Source organism: Mauremys mutica, chromosome 4, assembly GCF_020497125.1.
Source record: "Mauremys mutica isolate MM-2020 ecotype Southern chromosome 4, ASM2049712v1, whole genome shotgun sequence".
NCBI classification, from domain to species: domain Eukaryota; kingdom Metazoa; phylum Chordata; order Testudines; family Geoemydidae; genus Mauremys; species Mauremys mutica.
Genome location: NC_059075.1, coordinates 90,480,493 through 90,504,734, shown reverse-complemented (window position 1 = coordinate 90,504,734; position 24,242 = coordinate 90,480,493). Strand labels below are relative to the sequence as shown.

The following is a 24,242-nucleotide window of genomic DNA, read 5'->3' as shown; positions in this document are numbered from 1 at the left end:
ATTCAAAAATCAGTGGGAGAGCACTTCAACCTCTCTAACCACTCAGTGACAGACTTGAAGGTGGCAATTTTACAACAAAAAAACTTCAAAAACAGACTCCAAAGAAAAAAGAACAGGAGTACTTGTGGCACCTTAAAGACTAACAAATTTATTTTAGCATTTAGCATGAGCTTTCGTGAGCTGCAGCTCACTTCTTCGGATGCATAGAATGGAACACACAGACGGGATATTTTATACATACAGAGAACATGAAAAGGTGGAAGTATGCATACCAACAGGCAGAGTCTAATCCAAAGAGAGACTGCTGAACTTGAATAATATGCAAATTAGATACAATTAACGTAGGTTTGAACAGAGACTGGGAATGGTTGGGCCATTACACTAATTGAATCTATTTCCCCATGTTAAGTAGCCTCACACCTTCTATGGTCATCTCGATTATCGCTTCAAAAGTTTTTTTTTTCCTCCTGTTGTTGATAGCTCATCTCAATTGATTGGCCTCTTACAGTTGGTATGGCTACTTCCATCTTTTTATGTTCTCTGTATGTATAAATATCTTCTTGCTGTATGTTCCAGTCTATGCATCTGATGAAGTGGGCTGTAGCCCACAAAAGCTTATGCTCAAATAAATTTGTTAGTCTCTAAGGTGCCACAAGTACTCCTGTTCTTTTTACAAAATAATAGAATTCCTGAGAGAAATAGTTCCATGTTTAGAGGAAAGAGTGGCTAAAGGACAGCTGTTCTCAGATCTTTAACGGACTGGACTTTGTGTCTCCTCGGGCAGGTCACTTAATTTGTGTCTCCTCATCGGCAAAATAATATTGCCTGCCTCTCAGGGGCATTAGGAAGCTTAGTTATTCAGTGTTTTCAAAATGCTTTATGGTCATTTTGCTGGAAGGTCATAGAGAATGAAAAAAAAAAGATACTATAGTCTGTTATGATGAAACTTTACCAGCCCATGCACAAAATGCTTCACTACTCTTGCCACAATGATGATGATGATGATAATGAAAAATACTGATTCCTTATTTGCATGTCAGAAAAAACTAATTACTCTGTATGACTGAGTGGATAGAATTTTGCAAATTTTATTATTAAAAGCAACTCCCCTCCCCCCAAAATTTACTTGTGTTGATACAGTCCAATAGCGTTGCAGCCAAATGTCACTAACATATGTTTGCATGTAAGTGTTGCCAACTCTTGTGATTTTATTAAGTGTCTCACAATAACTGGTGGTGTCCTTAAAGTCCAAGCTACGAAAGGTAACTGGTTACATGAGAATTTCAGCTTTCATTTGAGAAAAAAAGAAGTTTCTAACCACCTTGGTTGCAAAGAAAAGCTTGAAAATGTGACCCAAGTGTCCAGGCCTATCTGCCTGGGGAAATGGACTGGAATGACTATTGTGGAATAAACTATTCTGGAATTGCTATGTTGCTTTAAATTCACACCCCACTTTATTCCAGAATAACTTCCCTGTGTTGACAACTGTAGAAAACCAGAAAGCAAATAAAAAGAACCAAAACATTATTCTTAAAGATCTCATGTTTTTAAGCTAATCTTGTGATTTTTGAGGCCTGACACATGATTTTTAAACACTTGGGGTTGGTAATATTTACATTGGGTAAAATTCACTCCAATGCACCATTTACAACTGGGTTAAAGGTTTAAATAGGATTGAATCTGTTCCTTGCCTGCATCAACTGTAATGGGGTGAATTTCACCCATTGAGATTATTACAAAATGTGTCTAAAAGGTCAGACCAGTGGTGCCTATTTGTTCTACTGCAGGTATGTTGTGTCATGATTTTTATATGTCTGTTGCACTGGTTGCTAAACAAGCAGATTCAGTCTTTTGTTTTAAAGCATAACCAGCGAGATAACATTTGCACTGCTTGTAACTGAATCACATAAGCGAAATTACATTGCCTGCATCTCATTTTGTATCATAAAATGTTATGGGATGCAGCTTGTTTCCCTACCCCCCTAGAGCTTCTTATGGTGGCATTCTTTTCCCGCATTTCAAAGCTAGAATGCATCGGCTTTCTTTGTTAAGCATGGAAATAGCTGTTCTCCAATGTGTGGCAACATCTGCTATGCAAACCAAGATTTCAATTCTGCAAAGTGTTGATTTGGAGAGCATTTGGATTTCCAAGTTTTCAAGGTCTCATGTTCTGCTGCATAACAAGCGATTGCTAATCAGGCTTGCATCAATAGTGATGACTTCTGCTTACTATGTAGTAATGCTTAAAACTATTCACATTCATGGGCATATAAAAGTAACATATTGTGGTTTTTCAGCATGTTTGTCTACAGAATTAACTTGTGTAATAGAACTGCAAACATTATCATCCAGTCTGTGGTTTTTCTAATTTTTGTTACAGGCATAAAAGTGAAGGTAAATGTATTTTCATATTGAGTTTTCTATAAGTGTTCCTAAGGCAGATCTTTATCTTGACCATAATTCATTTTAGAATTTATTTGATTTTTTTTGGTACCTCTCTTTGAAAATAAATTATTTAGTACTGTAAGAATAATTGTCGACGGCAGAAGTCAGAAACATTTGTGATAAATGTGAATGTCCCAGATATTCCCTCTGAGGATTTCTTAATTCATTAATTTTTAAAATGGAAAATAAGATAAGCAAAAGTAAATGTTCTCAGATAACCTATAACATAGTGTGGTTGCCCACAAAACCTCTGCTTATTAACTACATTATTGATAAAACCTCCTAATGCTACATACAGCAGTGCTTCTCATAGTGCTGTTTGCCTAAATGCAATATATGTTTCAAATAAACTCTATAGACAAGTTATGATAGTGATGTAACAAAAATATTAATTGGTGTCTGTTTTAAATTAATACAGAAAATAGTTTTTATGGTGCTATTTGTACAAAAGGGGTTCAGTGACCTGTTGCATAAAAATAGCTATTGGAGAAAATGCATGACTGCATCAAAGGAAGAAGGAAAGTTTAAATAACAGCAACAAAGGTTAAAATGTATGAGGTGTGCAGTTTCAAAGTGGGGAGGTCCTGTTACTCTTTCTAGAGTTGCACTATGCAGTGCTTTATTAGAGAGGATGTCAAAATTTTGTTTTCTTAGGTAGCTTTGTCTACTTGTTAAACTGAAATAGTGTTTGTTTCTAGTTTGAGTAGTGCCCCCCTTATGGGTGCCCACTGTTAGTGTATATGCGTCCCTGCACTTCTGATCAGGGATCTTTGGTAGAAGTTTCAGAGTAGCAGCCGTGTTAGTCTGTATCCACAAAAAGAACAGGAGTATTTGTGGCACCTTAAAGACTAACAAATTTATTTTAGCATGAGCTTTCGTGAGCTGCAGCTCACTTCTTCGGATGCATAGAATGGAACACACAGACAGGAGAAATTTATACATACAGAGAACATGAAAAGGTGGAAGTACGCATACCAACAGGAAGAGTCTAATCAATTGAGATGAGCTATCGTCAGCAGGAGGAAAAAAACTTTTTGAAGTGATAATTAAGATGGCCCATAGAAGGTGTGAGGAGAACTTAACATAGGGAAATAGATTCAATTAGTGTAATGACCCAACCATTCCCAGTCTCTGTTTAGGCCACAGTTAATTGTGTCTAGTTTGCATATTAATTCAAGTTCAGCAGTTTCTCTTTGGAGTCTGTTTTTGAAGTTTTTTTGTTGCAAAATTGCCACCTTCAAGTCTGTCACTGGGTGGTAAGAGAGGTTGAAGTGTTCTCCCACTGGTTTTTGAATGTTATGATTCCTGATGTCAGATTTGTGTCCATTTATTCTTTTGCGCAGAGACTGTCCGGTTTGGCCAATGTACATGGCAGAGGGGCATTGCTGGCACATGATGGCATATATCACGTTGGTAGATGTGCAGGTGTACGAGCCCCTGATGGCGTGTCTGATGTGATTTGGTCCTATGATGGTGTCACTTGAATGGATATGTGGACAGAGCTGGCTTTGTTGCAAGGATAGGTTCCTGGGTTAGTGTTTATGTTGTATGGTGTGCGGTTGCTGGTGAGTATTTGCTTCAGGTTGGGAGGCTGTCTATAAGCGAGGACTGGCCTGTCTCCCAAGATCTGTGAGAGTGAGGGATCATCTTTAAGGATAGGTTGTAAATCTTTGATGATGCGCTGGAGAGGTTTTAGTTGGGGGCTGTAGGTGATGGCTAGTGGCGTTCTGTTATTTTCTTTTTTAGGCCTGTCCTGTAGTAGGTGGCTTCTGGGTACTCTTCTGGCTCTGTCAATCTGTTTTTTCACTTCAGCAGGTGGGTATTGTAGTTTTAAGAATGCTTGATAGAGATCTTGTAGGTGTTTATCTCTGTCTGAGGGATTGGAGCAAATACGGTTGTATCTTAAAGCTTGGCTGTAGACAATGGATCGTGTGGTGTGACCGGGATGGAAGCTGGAGGCATGTAAATAAGTATAGCGGTCACTGGGTTTCCGGTATAGGGTGGTATTTATGTGACCATCGTTTATTAGCACAGTAGTGTCTAGGAAATGGACCGCTTGTGTGGATTGGTCTAGGCTGAGGTTGATGGTGGGATGGAAATTGTTAAAATCACGGTGGAATTCCTCGAGGGCTTCTTTTCCATGAGTCCAGACGATGAAGATGTCATCAATGTAGCGCAAGTAGAGTAGGGGCGTTAGGGAACGAGAGCTAAGGAAGCGTTGTTCTAAGTCAGCCATAAAGATGTTGGCAGACTGAGGGGCCATGCGGGTACCCATAGCAGTGCCACTGACTTGAAGATATATATTGTCCCCAAATGTGAAATAGTTGTGGGTGAGGACAAAGTCACAAAGTTCAGCCACCAGGTTAGCCGTGATATTATCGGGGATACTGTTCCTGATGGCTTGTAGTCCATCTTTGTGTGGAATGTTAGTGTAGAGGGCTTCCACATCCATAGTGGCCAGAATGGTGTTTTCTGGAAGATCACCGATGGATTGTAGTTTCCTCAGGAAGTCAGTGGTGTCTCGAAGATAGCTGGGAGTGCTGGTAGCATAGGGCCTGAGGAGAGAGTCCACATAGCCAGACAATCCTGCTGTTAAAGTGCCAATGCTTGAGATGATGGGGCGTCCAGGATTTCCAGGTTTATGGATCTTGGGTAGCAAATAGAATACACCTGGTCGGGGTTCTGGGCATGTGTCTGTATAGATCTGTTCCTGTGCTTTCTCAGCACGGCTTAGGTTATGGGGCAAGTGATGTTGCTTTTCCACAATTTCAGCCCGTGCACGGTGACGGAAGCAATCTATGTAGAAGTCCAGTCTGTTGTTTCGACCCTCAGGAGGAGTCCATGCAGAATCCTTTTTATTATAGCGTTGGTAGGAAGGATTCTGTGGGTTAGTATGTAGTTCAGTGTGGTGTTGGAAGTATTCTTTGAGTCGGAGACGGCGAAAGTAGGATTCTAAGTCACCGCAGAACTGTATCATATTCGTGGATCTGGAAGGACAAAAGGAGAGTCCCCGAGATAGGACAGATTCTTCTGCTGGGCTAAGAGAATAGCTAGAAAGATTAACAATATTGTTGGGTGGGTTAAGGGAGCTACTGTTGTGGCTCCTTGTGCCATGTAGCAGTTTAGACAGTTTAGTGTCCTTTTTCTTTTGTAGAGAAGCAAAGTTTGTGTTGTAAATGGCTTGTCTAGTTTTTGTAAAGTTTGTCCATGAGGAAGTATGTGTAGAAGGTTGGTTTTTCATCAGAATATCTAGTTTAGAGAGTTCAGTCTTAATCTTCCCCCGTTTGCTGTATAGGATGTTGATCAGGTGGTTTCGCAGTTTATTTGAGAGTGTGTGGCACAATCTGTCAGCATAGTCTGTGTGATATCTAGATTGTAATGGATTTTTTACCTTTAGTCCTTTTGAGCCATTACCCTCTGATCCCACTGATGATTACCAAAAGAAACTACACCATCTGCTCAAAAAACTCCCTGAGAAAGCACAGGAACAGATCTATACAGACACATGCCCAGAACCCCGACCAGGTGTATTCTATTTGCTACCCAAGATCCATAAACCTGGAAATCCTGGACGCCCCATCATCTCAAGCATTGGCACTTTAACAGCAGGATTGTCTGGCTATGTGGACTCTCTCCTCAGGCCCTATGCTACCAGCACTCCCAGCTATCTTCGAGACACCACTGACTTCCTGAGGAAACTACAATCCATCGGTGATCTTCCAGAAAACACCATTCTGGCCACTATGGATGTGGAAGCCCTCTACACTAACATTCCACACAAAGATGGACTACAAGCCATCAGGAACAGTATCCCCGATAATATCACGGCTAACCTGGTGGCTGAACTTTGTGACTTTGTCCTCACCCACAACTATTTCACATTTGGGGACAATATATATCTTCAAGTCAGTGGCACTGCTATGGGTACCCGCATGGTCCCTCAGTCTGCCAACATCTTTATGGCTGACTTAGAACAACGCTTCCTTAGCTCTCGTTCCCTAACGCCCCTACTCTACTTGCGCTACATTGATGACATCTTCATCGTCTGGACTCATGGAAAAGAAGCCCTCGAGGAATTCCACCGTGATTTTAACAATTTCCATCCCACCATCAACCTCAGCCTAGACCAATCCACACAAGCGGTCCATTTCCTAGACACTACTGTGCTAATAAACGATGGTCACATAAATACCACCCTATACCGGAAACCCAGTGACCGCTATACTTATTTACATGCCTCCAGCTTCCATCCCGGTCACACCACACGATCCATTGTCTACAGCCAAGCTTTAAGATACAACCGTATTTGCTCCAATCCCTCAGACAGAGATAAACACCTACAAGATCTCTATCAAGCATTCTTAAAACTACAATACCCACCTGCTGAAGTGAAAAAACAGATTGACAGAGCCAGAAGAGTACCCAGAAGCCACCTACTACAGGACAGGCCTAAAAAAGAAAATAACAGAACGCCACTAGCCATCACCTACAGCCCCCAACTAAAACCTCTCCAGCGCATCATCAAAGATTTACAACCTATCCTTAAAGATGATCCCTCACTCTCACAGATCTTGGGAGACAGGCCAGTCCTCGCTTATAGACAGCCTCCCAACCTGAAGCAAATACTCACCAGCAACCGCACACCATACAACATAAACACTAACCCAGGAACCTATCCTTGCAACAAAGCCAGCTCTGTCCACATATCCATTCAAGTGACACCATCATAGGACCAAATCACATCAGACACGCCATCAGGGGCTCGTACACCTGCACATCTACCAACGTGATATATGCCATCATGTGCCAGCAATGCCCCTCTGCCATGTACATTGGCCAAACCGGACAGTCTCTGCGCAAAAGAATAAATGGACACAAATCTGACATCAGGAATCATAACATTCAAAAACCAGTGGGAGAACACTTCAACCTCTCTTACCACCCAGTGACAGACTTGAAGGTGGCAATTTTGCAACAAAAAAACTTCAAAAACAGACTCCAAAGAGAAACTGCTGAACTTGAATTAATATGCAAACTAGACACAATTAACTGTGGCCTAAACAGAGACTGGGAATGGTTGGGTCATTACACTAATTGAATCTATTTCCCTATGTTAAGTTCTCCTCACACCTTCTATGGGCCATCTTAATTATCACTTCAAAAAGTTTTTTTCCTCCTGCTGACGATAGCTCATCTCAATTGATTAGACTCTTCCTGTTGGTATGCGTACTTCCACCTTTTCATGTTCTCTGTATGTATAAATTTCTCCTGTCTGTGTGTTCCATTCTATGCATCCGAAGAAGTGAGCTGCAGCTCACGAAAGCTCATGCTAAAATAAATTTGTTAGTCTTTAAGGTGCCACAAATACTCCTGTTCTTTTTGGTAGAAGTGTCTGTTTGGCCTGCATGTGTGCTTTCCCCTCCTTGTGCTCTGCCTCCAGGCTAATTAGTGCTGCACGGACAAACCACCCGCAACTCCTTCTTAGCCGCCTCCCCTCACCCCGGCTAGAGACAACGCAATGATTAGCTGTCCGTTCATGGATACTTCTACTGTTTAGAAAGTCATTCTTAGCTAGTTTTAGTGTTTTTCTTCTTAGTCTCATATAATTTTCTTTAGTTTTTTTCTCTTCCCGTTTTTCAAAAATTAACTAACTAACTAACTAACTAAATAATTTATCTCTTCCCCCGCCCCAACTACTGGGGATTAACCCTCAATAAGGGGTATGCCCAGTTCGCCCGGTTTTAAGTGATGCCTTTCTTGCACGGAGTCCATTCTGGTAACGGATGGACATTCCCGCTGTGTCCGTTGCTTCGAGGAGGGCTACATTCCACAGAAGTGTACTATCTGTCAGAAGCTAAACACCAGACCCACCCTCATCCCCCCCCCAAAAAAACAAACAAACCAGGAACTGAAACTATGGCAGCTCATCATATAGGGAGCTCTTCAGCCTGCGTCTGACCTGCACCCAGAGGTCTCTGAGGCGACGTGAGTCTTCTCTGCAGCCTTCTTCCTCCAAAGCCAGTGAATCCAGGAAGAAATCTTTGGACACCCCACATAAGACCTCCAAAAAGAAAGCTTTGAGCCCTCATAGTGAGCCCTGAACCAGCCAGAGGAGATCCCCAGCATGTTTGGTCGTCTTGGTACCAATGGCACCGAAGGCATCTAAGCACAGTACCCATAGATTGCGTGGGTCCGGATCAACAGATACAGCTGGCTCCTATAAGGATCCCATGAACACAGGCACCGAAGCAGTGGTACTGCTGGTCAGGGACAGGAGTGGAGACCATACCGATGCCCTCGGAACAGACAACTTCAAAGCAGCCCTCATTGAACTGCTCAGTGCAGGCAAGCTCACCAGCTCCCTTGGTACTGCCAACTCAATACCACCAACCACTGATGGTACCTGTTACTGTGGCACCGCAGGAATATAGATTCTCTAAAGACCGCACAGTATCTGAGGTACCAGAGCCTCCTCTGTTCGGTTCTTTGGCCCCAGTACTAGGCACATCTCGAGCCCAAGACTCACTATTGGCATTGAGCCATGCACTTCACATCTCTGCATTGGCTCCACTGTTTTCCAGTGGAGAATCGGATCGTGACCAGGAAGAGGTCCTCTCTCGTCACTCTCACTATACTTCCTCCCACTACCAACCTGGACCTTCCCAGTCATGCCCTAGGTCTGGACCTCACCCCCCGTGATATGACCAACCCTGGGCTCAGCCTCCCATGCCATTTCACCACCCCAGTGGCCCTATTGGGATCCCTGGGCAGCCTATAGGCACCAGGACTCCCGGGCATCTAGTGTTACATACTGAGAGACTGTGAGGCATTCACCCTCAGCCACTGTTTCTGTGTAGAGACTCAGATGCTCCTGAGGAGATCCTGGAGGAGCAGGAAGTCAGACTAGAGGAGGACGTTACACCACATAGTAACATCTCTTCCTCTCCAGTAATGCCTCCTTCACCATCTATGGCACATTCTTTTAAATCCTTCTCAGGCAGTCAGCTGAAATAATTGGAGCTACACCAGGGATGCTACACCAGGGATGAATTTGGCATCCAGGACATCTGACCGAAATAGATTTAGGGAGGCAGTGTGCCTAATGGTTATAGCAGGAGTCTAAGGACTTGCCTAACCTAGAAAGTGTTTGCTGGTATAGCTATATTGACAAACCCTTCTAGTGGAGACACCATTTGTACCAGCAAATGTACTTTTGCTGTGTCATGGGGGGGTTGGCCCTTGTGAAGGAAGTAGGTCCAGTGCCCCTGTGCCAGAACAGGTGTTCCTGTTTGGCTGATTAAGAGGGTGTGGCAGCACCTGTGAGCTATAAGGGACCAGGAAGAATCAGAGACAGGGAGAGGACCCAGTCAGTTGGAGGAGACCAAGTGAGTTGGGGGAGACCTTATGAATCAGAGCTGCCTGAGTGGGAGTTAGGGGCAGATGAGAGCTACCAAAGACTGTATATTTGGTACTTGGGAGAAAGCTGAAGGCAGGGGAACAGCAAGAGGGGTTTGCCGGCTGGCATCCCCAAACCAAAGAGCCAGGGCTGGAGAGAGCAGAAGTCAGGTGCAGCAGAGAGAGAGCCGAGGCCCAGGGAGGGCTGAAGGTAGGGGAGCAGCAGAGGAGCTTACCTGGAAAGATCTCCAGGACCAAAGAGCTGGACCCAGAAGAAACATGAGAGGGCCAGGAAGAGTAAGGGATACTCTCCTGGTAAAGATTATCTCCCAGCAGACAGGCTGTGGGGTAGTTGCTGGGAAGAGCAGGGTTTACAGTAAGAAGGGTTAGCGTGGCTGTCTGGGTATAAGGACAGAGGAGGACTGCCAGAGAGTCTGGTCATGGTCAGAGATGCCAGTGCGTGATATTTGGGGTGTTGTGGGATGATGATGTCAGGTGATATAAATTACTGTTTACATGAGGTAAAAAAAATAGAAAACGTGTTTGGGGCTTGTTTTTGAACCATTTGCACAATGTCTTATAATAAACCAGCCCCAAAGATATTATTGTGTCAAGAGAGCTTGCATGGAGTTACTGGGGAATCTGAAAAGTGAAACTGAGACTGGCATACCTGTCATGCTGTCGCCTTCCGTGAGGGAGAGGTGTGTGTGCTCCAGGTAGGGACTGTGATGTGACATGCTGGTATAGCCCCAAATGAAATAAGCTATATTGGTAAAAACATGAATTTTGCCAATATACCAGCATCTACATTAGGGCTTTTGCAGGTATAAAAATGTTAAAAATCACATAACTATACTGTCAAATGTTTCTAGTGTAGAACAGGCTTTAGAGCAGTGGTTCCCACTCCTTTTGCTAGCATGACCCCATTTTAATGAAATATTTCCTCCAGGACTCCAGACAGCATGGTGGATGCTGAGCAAAGTGGTGTCCTCTACACAGTGTGACCTCACATACACAATATGTTTGAGGTCATGCTGCATGGGGGATACCATTGCTCCACAAAATGGCATCCTCCAAACAGCATGATCTTGTATGTATGGTGCATGTGAGGTCATGCTCTGTGGAGGATGCCAACGTGTAGAGCAAAATGGCATCCTCCCTGCATTGTGACCTCATATGCAATATACATGCAAGGTCATGTTGTGTGAAGCAAAATGGCATCCTGTGCGCTCTAGAGATCGCTGCGACCTCATCTGCTAATGTCATGACCCCACTTGGGGTCTCAGAGTCAAGGCTGTTGGATTCAGTTCTCAGCTCTGCCACTGGCTTCCTGTGAAATCTTAGACAAGTCAGTTAGACCCTGATTTTTAAAGGTATTTAGGCATCTATACATCTGGTCAGGAGTCTAATGGGATTTTCAAAAGCAGATAAACTGGTTAGATCCTAACTACTTAGGCACCTTTAAAAATCCAATTATGCATCTATCTGCATCTTTAGGCACCTAAATACCTTTGAAAATCTGACTCTTAGCCTCTCTGTGCCTCTATTCCAGTCATAGCTTGAGGGTTAACCAACACGTGGGTCTTAAATTGTTAATGTTTGTAAAGAGATTTCAATGGAAGTTACAAGTGCATAAAGATTTTGGGATGAAAATTGATGTTTTAAATATTTGGTGATAATCTGTTCTTAGACATATGTGTAAATTTAGTATCTGATAGTAAGAATAAGAAAGGTGTTATTACCCTGGTCTGCTTCTGTTGCTAGACAGGGTAGAAAACAAGTGTCTTTGGGGGTCTGTCTACGGTGGGAACTGGCATCATGTTATAACATCTGTTAATGAACACGATGTTGAGTATTTGTTAGTGTGGATATAGCAGCCTGACTACAAACAGCTAACATGATTTCATACACAACAGTCTTGTGTATAATGAGTGCTACTAAGTATTTAATGTGTCGGTTAACACATTATAACATGATGTCATTTTCCAGTGTATATTCTCACTGTCAGTATATTCTCTTGCTGGAGATGTCAAGATATCGGTTGTGATACACTGAGAGTTAATTCTGTATGCAGTTGCTTACTAACTAGTCTTCCTTTCAGTAATGGATATGTTTAGAGAAGTTACCAGACAACCTGCCTGTCCATTTGCCAAAGTGCTTGTAGTTCCCATTTCAAGGTTGGGAGCAACAATTATAAATATTGAAAAGTTAATCAATTGTCCAATCTTTTTATTATATTAAGACAATTTTTTAAAAAATTCTGCAGAAGGTTTCTTAGGAATTTTTTATTTAACTTGGTGAAATGATGTAATCACTGAGGTCAGTAGAATGAATTTGGAACCCCAAATTCTTACTCAGCAATATTATTCAGATCATTTTGGAAGCAGGTGTCCTGTATGATAAATGTAAGGTGGATCACAACTTCTTTTTAATAAGAACTAGCTATACGTGTTGCTAACTGTTTCTCCCTGTTCACAGATCTGGTAAGTGGGGGATTGGAATCTGTCATTTAAGCTATTTTTCCCTCAGTATTCACAACTGCCAAAAAATGTTCATACCCTTACCCAATTTTTAGTTTTGGAGGGATGTGCCATTTACTGGTGTGTTTACTCCAGTACACCCCTGTGATACAGTTCTTAGTAACATGTCAATTTACAATTAGATTCATTTGAAAAATGATTGTAATATTTTGGATCCAATTTTTAAAGGCAGATGCTGGAGTGCTGCTTCCAAAAATAATGTGCATGTGCACCCATTGGAGGTATTTATTCAGAATTTGACCATAATGCAGTATAGCCAACAGAAAGCATTCCAAAATTATAAATCGGGCCTCCCCACATCGCAAAATTGGCTTAATTATGAGATTTAAAATAAATAAAAAATGTTGGTATTTTTTATTTGCCTTTTGATTTCCAAGTCTTCAGGGTGCACTCAGGTCATATTTTCATGCATTTCTCTGCACCAGGAGAGCGAGAAACATACTCTCTTTTTTTTTTTAACATGAAAGCTGTGATTCTCACATAATTATGTGACTCCAGCACTGGGGCTTTAAGAAAATTAACAAATACAACGATACTCCTGATAAAATCACAAGAGTTGGAAACCCCAATGATGTGTAGTCAATATTTTAAGAAGGCGCTTTCACAGAAATGTCCTCCCTTTATTTTTCATAAACCCCATCTATGTGCACGTGTGTGTGCAGTCTCATACCCACAGAGAGAAAGGGGCGATGCTCTGGTAAATCTATTCTTTTTGTATATCCAGTACAAATATGTTTTCTTAAAGCCATAGACGAGTTGGGGAGGTATCAGTACTTAGAACCAAACTTGTTTTAAGTGCATTTGCTGGAAATATTTGTACTTTGCTCCTGCGGGGAGAGTGAGGGGGATTTCTGAGCATACTGATTTTACTGCAGAGTGTTTAATTTACAAAATTTGAAATAGGGGTAATGGGGCACTCTGTAAGAGGACAGTAAAGTATAAAACCAAACCCAATTCATCACCACTGGTGGTGAAAAGTATGAATGGTGAAAAGTAAATGATTAAAACGTTTGTTTAATATTAATAACACAGCTATGTTTTAATATATATTTAACTTATTGCCCCTCTAAATGACCCACAGAAACAACATGTGTGAACGTTACTTTTGCCTTACGAAGGTGACACTTGAATTTTGTAGTTGTCTTTTAACAAATGATTAGCACATTTTGACTAACACCATTGTAAATTCTAGTATAGATATTACAGAAATGTTTGTACCAGGAGACACACGTGTGTTGCTGATTGCTAGGCACTAATTTTTGTTGCTGTAACCTATAGTTTAGATTGGCTAGTAACGGATGGTTTTGTACTGTCTACACCAGAATTTACAATTGCATTAATTAACATATATTAATTAATGTATTTAAAGCATGACTAAAAATTCAGATGTAGACATACTCCAATGGAGAAAACATTGTTAGGTGACAAAGAACAGATAATAAAGGCATGGCCAATATCCATTACTACAGCTAGCAGATCTGGAAAAGGGTAAAATTTCAAGATCCTTTATGGTGGCCCCAAAGTTGATCCCCTGTAGCAATACCAACAAAGACAGTTTAAGAACAGTAGACTGTACACAATAATATTGCTGCTAAAATTTATATTAAAAAATGCCTGAGAGGACAAATAAAATTTGTGTGTGTGATAGGTGTAAATGTTTTACCTGCCTGCATGATTCCCTATGTGGGGTGTTCCCAGTGAGAGGACTGGAAGTTCTGCCAGGCAGAAGTTGCAGTGTCCCTGGAAATCTTCCATAATTGGTGGGGAGGGGATTTGGAGATTGGCTTCTCCACACACCAAAAGGGGCGCGGGAGGGGGGAAGGCAGCCTTACTGGTAGCGAAGATACATTTGGTTCTGTTTTCAAAGTTAACTAATGCAGTGCTCTCTGCCTCATTCTGCAGAGAGCCTGCAACAGTAGCTCTGAGAAATCTGGACTGCCCCATTCATCTCAGTGAGACATTGGTCTGAAATCGAGAGATGACTACATGTCAACATTAACTATTTCACTACTGAGTAGAAACATCCAGCTAATGTACTTATTCCACTGTTCAATGTCTCATGCCTCCCCATGTGCCAAAAGCTCCAATCATCTCCGACCTAGCTGCCAAAACCTCTAGCTTTCCCCCTTGATAACTTCTGCAGCGCAGTTGTGCATTGTCACTAAAATATTTGTGGCATATCCCAAACTGAAAATGTGGAAACAATGCAAAATAAATGAAATTTAATATGAAAATCATTACACAGGGGATGTTGCAATGATTGCAATATTTATTTTCATTTTCAGTAACACATTAATTTTTAAAATGTAAATGAAGCCACCATAGAATTTCTAGTCAGCTGCATTAGTGCTGTGGAAGCTAGTCTCACCTTGCTGCAGTGTATGTTGGGGTATGCTGAAGACTCTGCCTCTACACTGACACCTAGCTCTCCTAGCCCCCATGTGGCCTTTTGTCAATATAGTTCCATAAGCTACTGTGCTTTGCTCAGGGCTGCCACATTGGTTTAGTGGAGGTAGATTTTTATAGATGGTGATGGACCCGTCCACCCACACCTCTGCTCATTTTCACACTTCTCAAGCTAATATATTAGAGTAACGCGGAGCCTTTAGACAAGGGGTCTTCTATAGGGCAGGAGGTTAGAGCTGGAAAGCTGATGGTAAAAGCACCTTATTTTAAATTGAGCAGTTGTTTTGGGGGGCAGGGTCTGTGCATAATGTACATACCCCCTATTGCTTCTGATTCGTAAACTCTGTCATATAATTTATTTCGCATATGTGTTACCCCAGAGAGTGCAGAATTTACCAGTACTCTTCTTAATCTTAGAAAGCATTTGATGGTCAGGTATCTAATGGGATATCATTAATTGGGCATAGAGCACTCTAGAATCCTCAGGAAAAAAATGTGAAAAGCATCTAAGTCACTTAGATTCATGAGACCACTTTTGAAAATGGGGCGTAGGCTCCTATGTCATCCAGGGTGCTTTAAAATTTTTACCCTAGTATCACATTCTGGGATGCAGTCCAGACTAGTGAGGGGTTGTGTCACCACCTGCCCTGCCCCTTTGGGTGCCTCTCAGTGCTTTGCTGTTGTACTGTCCAACCAGGGCTGCTCACAAGCAGCCTACCAGCATGCAGGTCATACCCTGAGTCCGTGTATAGCTGCAACCCGAGTCCAGCAACTGACCTCAGCAGCCTGTCAGCAATACTCCAGTCATAACTCTGGCTTCTATCAGCTTTGGTTACTACTTGCAAAGCGACTCCAACACCCTCCTCGGCCTGAATTTTCCCAAAACCTGTTCCTTGCCTTTTCCTGGACAGTTCAGATATTAAAGGTCCATTACCCCAGTAAAGGGTCAATATTCAACAATTCGATACTTTTTAACTGGAGTTACCAAACAACACTGGATTAGTTTAGATTAAAAATAAAACAAGTTTATTTAATTACACACAGAGAGAGAGATTTTAAGTGAGCACAAGTATAAGGTATTAAAGTCAGAAACAGTTACAAGAAAAATAAAGATAAAATGCTTCCTAGTAGCTAACACTTAGCAAGCTAGACTTGGTTCAAGGTAAAATCTTTACCACATGTTCCCAGCAACATAGCTGACCAAATTCTCAGGTTGGGAGCTGCCCGCAAAGTCAAAGGGCCATTTCCTTTGTTGTTTTAGGTAGAATTGAGGAGAGAGAGAAAGAGGGAGATGCTGGGGTATTTTTGCCCCTCACTTTTATAGTTCACTCACCCTTTTGAAAGTCATTTTCCCGAGGGTTACCCCTAGTTAAGTTCATTCCAGCTGGGAGGAAGAAGACATGGAGTCTTGTGGTGAAAGAGGTCCCATATTATTATTCTGAAATGCATATCAATCTGTTCCTGCCCCCTCCATTGCCAAAGAATGGCCACTTGACAGGTGATTGCAGCTTTGATAACAGCTGGATAGTGGTGTCAGCTGATCCTTTGTCTTTGAGAAACTGGCTGACCCACTCCACAGGCTGTACTCATAATTTCATCTTATGCTCAGAACACTTAATATGCATTTCATACATACATTACACAAGAATATTGATGATAAATGTGTTAGTTTTCAAATGATACCTCACAAGGCATATTTTGTATAAATATTATTACAGTAGTGTGTAGGGTGCTTTTGGTCACACCCAGTGCTTTGCATTACCTGGTTACCATATTAATCAAAACAGATGCACATGTGAAAAAAATAATATGCTTTATTTTTGTTAAAAGAAAGCTACGGCTGCCTAGGAAAATCATGCAGTGTCAGGCTATAGTTCACAAAGTTGGAAACGTGTTTACCATTCCTTCCCCCCTTCCAGATGTGACAGTGGAATAATCTTAGAGGTGTTTTATTCTGCCAGCTGGGATCTTTTTATTCAAAACCTGGGGATGAGCAGGGACAGGGTGCTGAGTGGTTCAGGGAATTGTTAAAGGAAAACAGACCCTTTCTCCTTTCAGTCCCTGGTTCTAATCTGGCTCAGGTTGGTAGTGATTATGATTAAGGGAATTAAATGCCCCTCTCCCACTGGATTTCAGTGTGAATTGGATACATGACTCCCTTGGTTCCTTTAAAAATCCCAGCCTGAAATCTATTATCCTATGGCCATTGAGGGTATGTCTACACAGGAATAAAAGATCCTTCACCCTCACAAGTTCTCAGAGCTCAGGATCCAGCCTGAGCCCAAATATCTACACAGCAGTTTTACAGCCCTGGAGTCCAAGCCGTGTAAGGCTGACTCAGCTGACCTGGGCCAGCTACAGGCTTTTTTGTCCCAGTGTAGACATGCCCTGAGTGGCTAGTGTAAAGTGAATAAGTGGTTTCAGTGCAGATTCTAATGAACAAGTACGCACATCAGTGGACAGACCAAGGACTGAATGGATATGGAGTGTGATGAGTTTCTTACTCAGGAGGTAGTTGAGAGTTTCATGGGCATTGTGATGTAGGGGGCGTTTGCATTGCTGCGGCTTATGCTGTAGCTGTGGATAAATAGAGAACTTCAGCTGCCTGGACTAGCAATACACCGTCTTTCCTAAGCCTTTGTTGGCGGAAGAGGATGTTGAAATATTCAGCTTGTCAGGAGATCTGATGGGCTGGGTATAAGAACCTGCACTGGTTTAGTTTCAGATATTTAGTAAACTAGTATTGCTTAATAACAGAGGAAATTAAGCACGAATCCAGAGGAAAAGCTATGCAGCAACATCATAGCACTCACAAAGAAAAGAAAAGCTCTTAATGAATTTGGATTTTGTTATGCTCTTTAGGTTAGTTATTGCATGCATAGAAAATACACCTCTACCCCGATATAACGTGACCCAATATAACATGAATTGGGATATAACGCAGTAAAGCAGTGTTCCGGGGGGCGGGGCTGCGCACTCCGGTAGATCAAAGCAAGTTCGATATAACGCGGTTTTACCTATAATGCGGTAAGATTTTTTGGCTGTTGAGGACAGCGTTATATTGAGGTAGAGGTGTAACCGTAAGCCAGTCTCCAGTAATATGCTTTGATGGGATTGCCTGTAGCAGAGCAGATCTTGAAACAACCAGCGTATTTGGGAATGAGCTAGAGGGAGCAGGGAAAAATGTTTACAAGCAAAAGTGGGTGCCACAAGATCCGATGATGCTATTCATCCCTAATGCAGACATACCCGAACAAAGTATGCTACAGCAATGAAAGCAGACGTTCATTTCTTGTATTGTCTTGAGGAAACATTCCTAGAAGAGATGTTGATAAGACCATAGCTGCAGAGACCCATGTATTTACTTGGTAATATATATCTCAAAGTTTTCAATTTAGCCTCAGTAATGGGAAGGAAGATGCCAAATAAGAAAGCACTATTGCTTATAATCACAGTTCTGCCCACGTTGCCAGTGTGATCTCAGTGGATCAGTGGATTTTCTCTGTGGTAACAACAATTCATTTCTAACCCTTGTGGCGAAAAACCCATTAATTGTGTGTTGGAGTTAGGATGTCTTTTTGAGTTTCCAATTAAACCCACAGTGATAACCAGTTATATGGCCCATATAATCATACAATCTGCTCATTATTTTATTTTTTGGGAAAACAAATATTTGCAGTATTAAAAAAATATACAGGAACATGTGCAAGTTACATACCAAACTGCTCCTTCCTACCTCACCCAACTTGAAAAATAAAGGCCAGGCAAATAAATTCAACTAAATACAATTGACCCTCATTGATTTGCACCAGTACCTGGGAAGGTACTTTATGAATGACTGAATTTTACAGATTAGCAAGTAAGTGAACAAATGCAACAAAAACTCGATTCATTTATATGACAAGTGAAATGAGGTTTAGGCCTAGTTATTTATGATTGTGCTTTGTAGGATACTAATATGTAGCAATGTGATCTATCCATTCCTACCACACCCACCGTTGTAGCACTTGGGCACTATTCAGGAGATGTTTTGTAGTATATGCGATAAAGTAAATAAATTCTTGGTAGTAAAAAAAATACTAGCTAGAGTATTCTTCCATTAAGGCCCTGTCTATACAGCAGTTTGTCCTTTGCGCTAATGTATTTACACTAGTGCAAACCCCAAGTGTAAATAGGCTGCACCAGTGTAAAATGAGGTTTGCAGTACTAAAGTTTATCCCAATAGGTTGTCAGGGTAAGTTGCACTAGTACGTGCCCTGTTTTGCACTGGGATGGTTTGTTGCCCTTAAGAAAGGAAGGATATGCTCTGTCTAGTGGTTGGTTAGTACTCCAGGACTTGAAGGACACACGTTCAATCCTTTAATCTGTCACAGACTTCCTGTGTGACTGCGGGCAAGTCACTTAATTGCTGTGCCTGTAAAGTAGGGTAATAGCACTTCCCTAACTCACAGGGTTGTTGTGAGTCTAAATGCACTCGGTGATGAGGATTATTTAAGTATCAAAATAGGGGTTTACATCAGCATAGTTAAACTGCTGCAACTTTCCTTAGTTTACACTGATCTTCTACTTCACTGAGGATGGGGAGGGACAGCTAGTGAACACACAAAGCCACACTTTACACACACACGTCACCTGAGTCTGGATTAGGAAGCAGTAGTGAGAATAAAGATCTAAAAATCTTCAGTGTTCTGTACAAGATCCTTTGGCTCCATATAGTATGTGACTCAGCAGAATGTTCTGTTACACTTTCTGGATATGATCTTGTGGGATATTGCTCCATGTATCTTGTTTTATATTACACAGTTCTGTTATTTGTCAGCTCTTCTTGTGACATTTTCACTGTGTGGTCCAAATTCTCAGCCTGCATAAACTGACACCACCCCATAGACTTCAACAATGCTCTGCCAATTTATACCAGCAAAGAATTTGGACTTAAGCGTGGAAGTCGTCATACAGCTCAGGACATAAATAGGTATATATGCCTATTTAAAAAAAAAATAAAGAGGAACACTGCTAGGCTTTATGTTTTCTTATGAATTGTCTTATTTCTCTTACAGATAACACATCACATTACTAAAACTGAAGGCATTTTTTAAAAACAAATCAATTTTATTCTTATGCTGGCTGTTCACCTTTTTTTCCTTTCATTCAGTTCCGTCCTGCAAGATGCTGAGCACTAGCAAAGCACTTAAGCGTGTGCTTATCTGTATGCATATGGCTGGTCCTGCTGAGGTCAATGGAGCTATTCATGTGTTTAACATTAAGCATGTAGCTTAGTGCTTAGCTTGACTGAAATCCTGTTGCTCAGACTACGTCTTCACTACCCGCCGTATTGGCGGGTAGCAATCGATTTCTCGGGGATCGATATATCGCATCTCATCTAGACGCGATATATCGATCCCCGAATGAGCTCCTGTCGACTCCGGAACTCCACCAACCCGAACGGCGGTAGTGGAGTCGACCTGGGGAGCCGCGGACGTTGATCCCGCACTGTGAGGACGGTAGGTAATTCGATCTAAGATACTGCGACTTCAGCTACGTTATTCACGTAGCTGAAGTTGCGTATCTTAGATTGATTTCCCCCCATAGTGTAGACCAGCCCTCAGTTTCTTGCAGGATAGAGCCTAGTAGGAGACTGTTCTGGCCCAGCTGGCAGTGATGTTATTTAATGGCCCATGCACTCGGTCATTTAATAAGATATGTGGTAGCATCTATTGATTGGGTGAAAAAGGTCTGACTGGATTATACATCTCTAGAATCCATGTTCTCTGATTTCTTCATTGAGGTTAATATCAGGACTTGGTGCTGGACAGGCCATATCATGTATAATTTTTGACCGTCTTTTTTTTCTCTCAGGAAAGTGTTTACCTTTTGGGTTGTTCATTCTGCTGCATTATGGAGTCCTAGATAACAGGACAGTTCTGATCTTCCACAGTTTTCTCCCTAAGCACTTTGTGTATAGATTTATGTTCATATTTAAAGTAAAGCATGCAAGGGTTGTAACCCATGTAACTGTTATGGGCTCTGTTATGTGTCTGCTTTAGGGTCGACCCTATCCCATATGACACTCCAAAACCAACGGGCCACACGCGATTTGTCTGCGTCTCAGACACACACTCCAGAACAGATGGCATCCAGATGCCTTATGGGGACATCCTTCTCCACACAGGCGATTTCACCGAGCTGGGACTGCCCTCCGAGGTTAAGAAGTTTAATGACTGGTTAGGTAAGGAATTATTGCATTTTGGTGACCCCAATTAACCTTTTCTGTCCAAGTGTCACTCAGTGCTTTCTAATTGAATTAAAGCCCTTGGAGACCCCATCTCCACAACCTCTGCTTCAGTTGTTCCTGTGTGATGTGCTCTGTCTAATATGATTGTGTTAATTAAAGATGAATTGAGATATTTTGCTTTATCACTGCATTATCTTGGGGTAGGGACCTCTGTCATTCCAAGGCAAGGGTACAGGAGCTATGCGGCAGCTCTGAGTGTACACTGTTATGGGGGGACCAGATGTGTGCACACAGTATGTACTCCTGGCAGCTGGCATTTCTGTAGCTCTGGGTCTGCAGCCAAAAAAACCCTTTTCCCACCACTGGGAGGGGCAGCTTCAAAGGGCTTGTACTAGGCAGTATGTGGTTGTGGTTACTGAATTGAGTGCACCTTTCAGATAAAGGAGGGCTGGCATTTTAACCCTTTGACTGCTGACTCCTGCTATGCTCTGGAATTTCCCAGATGGAAGCACCTATTGCACTGGTGAATTTGCCAGGTGTGTCCTAGTGATCACTTGATACTGTGAGTCGTTAAGAGAATGACAGCAGCTCCGCAAGAATGGGGCAGGTTACAGCGAGTAGGTTATACTCAGGAGAATGGATTTTCCCATGTGCCAGGCATCATTGTTACACATGATATCATGAGGCCAGTTATGTGTTGCCATGTCACTGTTAGCACTTTGGGTATTAAAGATGCTAGGATGGCCCATCAGACCAAGCAGGTCATCCAAAGTCTCTTCCTTCTCAAAATAAATCTGCAACATTATATAAAAGCTTTTACAAGTATGGCTGAGTCATTGCACTGTGCCCCAGTCATTGCTCTCTCTCTCTCAGCTGCTGCTGTGTGATGACCACGTCTCTAAAGGCCTTTAATAGCATCATTAAATCCCATTGGATTCTCTTGGTTGGCCCTTAGGGAAATGAGAGGGGACCTTTTTTTGGTTCATAAAAAGAAACAAAAGAGCTTTCCTTCCACATCCTTGGCCTTTCTCATCCTCCTCCTTGCTTTTCCTCTCCCTGTTTTGTGCATTTATACTTTCTTACTCTCTTTCCCCCACTTGCTTTCAATGTCTCATAGTTCCTTGTCTTACTTTAAGAATATTTGCCCCTCCTCTGGCTGTTGTATACTGGTTACAATGGCTTCTAGTATCCCTCACTGCCATCCTGCTGTAATTATGCCTCACCACCCTTATGATTAGAAAGTCCTAGTGTATTCAAATGATTCAAAACACATCCCTTTCTGCAACAGTTTTAGTACGGGTCAGTGTGTGACAAGAGCTTATGTGGGAATATAGGAGGAAGAGCATACGAAGAGCCATCTTCCACACTTTTTGTGCAGCCTCCACAAAGGCCTGTCAAAACTGGAGTCCATATGCACTGACATATGCAGGGACTCTTGGGGATACATAGTTTCAAAAGAGATTGAATATGCTCCCCCCCTAAAATGAGACAGTCACACAAGGGAAGTAGGGAGCACTATTGTTAAAGATGGTTCAGTCTTCAGACCCCTTGTGTGGCAGGCTGCTCCTGGAAGGATTTGCTGTCCTGAGCCCATAGACCCAAGTACCCACTATGGATGGAACTCAGTGGCGTGTCTAAATATTGAGTCATTACTTCAAAATACCATAGTAATATCTTGATAAGGATAGTGCTGAGATACAACACTTTATTTGAAGATGCCAATCTGCGCTGCAGGAAGCCAGCACAAGTAAATTTTTCCATTGTTCCATATTGAATTTTATGTATCAGAGATACCCCTTTATTTAACAACCAATTATGATTCGATTTCATCACATACGCCCCTGGTGTATGTGCTTAGTATATGTGTGCAGGAGTTACATGTGTATAGTTTAGTACCTTTTTTCATATTGCTCTGTGGTTATCATATTGCTCTGTAGTAATCCAGCTCCAATATTTATTTAAGGAATTTCTTAGTGTATATATGTGTGTGTATATGAGTATACACACACACACACACACACACGGCTGGCAGAGGTTGGTGTGGCGTATATGTCTAATAGGCCAGATTCTGTAGTCTTAAGGAGATCTCTCTTGTATTTCATTCTGGTTTTGGTAGTCCATAGAGTCCACCTGTAACTTCATACACAAAACAATACCTGCCACTCTGCTTGCATATTAGAATGAGGCTGCAAATGATTTTTTTTCCCCACCATATAATGGTTGCAGTTATTCTTAGCTTTCTTTTAGGTGATCTGTTGTCTTGAGTTCTGTTCATACCTCACAGTGATGAAATTCCCCTACTCTCCTTGGGACGTGCCTGTACACTCGCCTTTATTTACACAATGCATAGAGGAACTGAATGGCCCTGTGGAAGAAGGTGGGGGAAGAGTGGCTGGGCAACACATCTCTCCTGCCTAGTGTGTAGCCACCTCTCCCCTCTGTGGCTACTGTGAAAAATGTGATCACCATGAAACCATGGAGAAAGGTCATGCCCTGAGCACTGCCCCGCCTGCCCCTCTCCATCTCTATAGCGAGCATCCACGAAGGTACTTCTATAGGGTGAGGTGTGGGGGGGGTGCCATATAGGTGGCACTCCTCCATTACATGCCCTTCTGGTGTGGATCTGTTGCAATTTTCTCTTCTCCTCTCTTGGAATTAAAGCAGTGTGACTTTAGGCAAGTCACTTGGGGCCAGAATTTTAAAGGCATTTAAGCACTTAACTCCAAATGGCTTCAATGGGAGTTAGGCATCTAACTCCTTTAGTCGGTCTGAGCCTCAGTTCGCCATCTGTAAAATGGAGATAATATCACTGCCCTATCTCATAAAAGTGTTGTAAGGAGAAATATATTTAAAATAGTGAGATGCTCAGATAGTGTAGTAATGGGAGCTTAGAAATATCTACGTATGTTAGAGGTGAGCAAATCCTCTTCTGTTTCCTATTCTTAAGATTTGTTCTCACTTCTGCACAGTGGTATTCCTTTTGTCTCTCCTTCTGTCTTAGCTGTTCATCCCATCCTGTCAGTTAAGGTCTGTTCCCCAAACCTTACTGCACACAGAATTCCCATCAAAGCCTATGGGCATATCTCAGAAAAGGTGGGGTTTTGTACAGCAGGATTGCTAATGCAGGTTAGTGATTCTGCTGTAAAATCCTGGTGTGAAACCAGCCACCTGTAGTTTTCACTGCAAGGTAGCTATCATAGAATCATAGAATCTCAGGGTTGGAA

The 24,242-nt window shown here is 42.1% G+C and overlaps 1 protein-coding gene across 3 annotated transcripts in view; it reads left to right on the top strand.

The window, feature by feature from the left end:
• Nucleotides 1-24,242, top strand: part of MPPED2 (metallophosphoesterase domain containing 2) — a 153,137-nt gene that overhangs the window by 46,713 nt on the left and 82,182 nt on the right. For all 3 annotated transcript variants that reach the window (XM_045017073.1, XM_045017074.1, XM_045017075.1), the window contains one exon: nucleotides 20,831-21,012. In XM_045017073.1, the coding sequence (XP_044873008.1) occupies nucleotides 20,831-21,012 (182 nt within the window). The remainder of the gene's footprint in view (nucleotides 1-20,830; nucleotides 21,013-24,242) is intronic.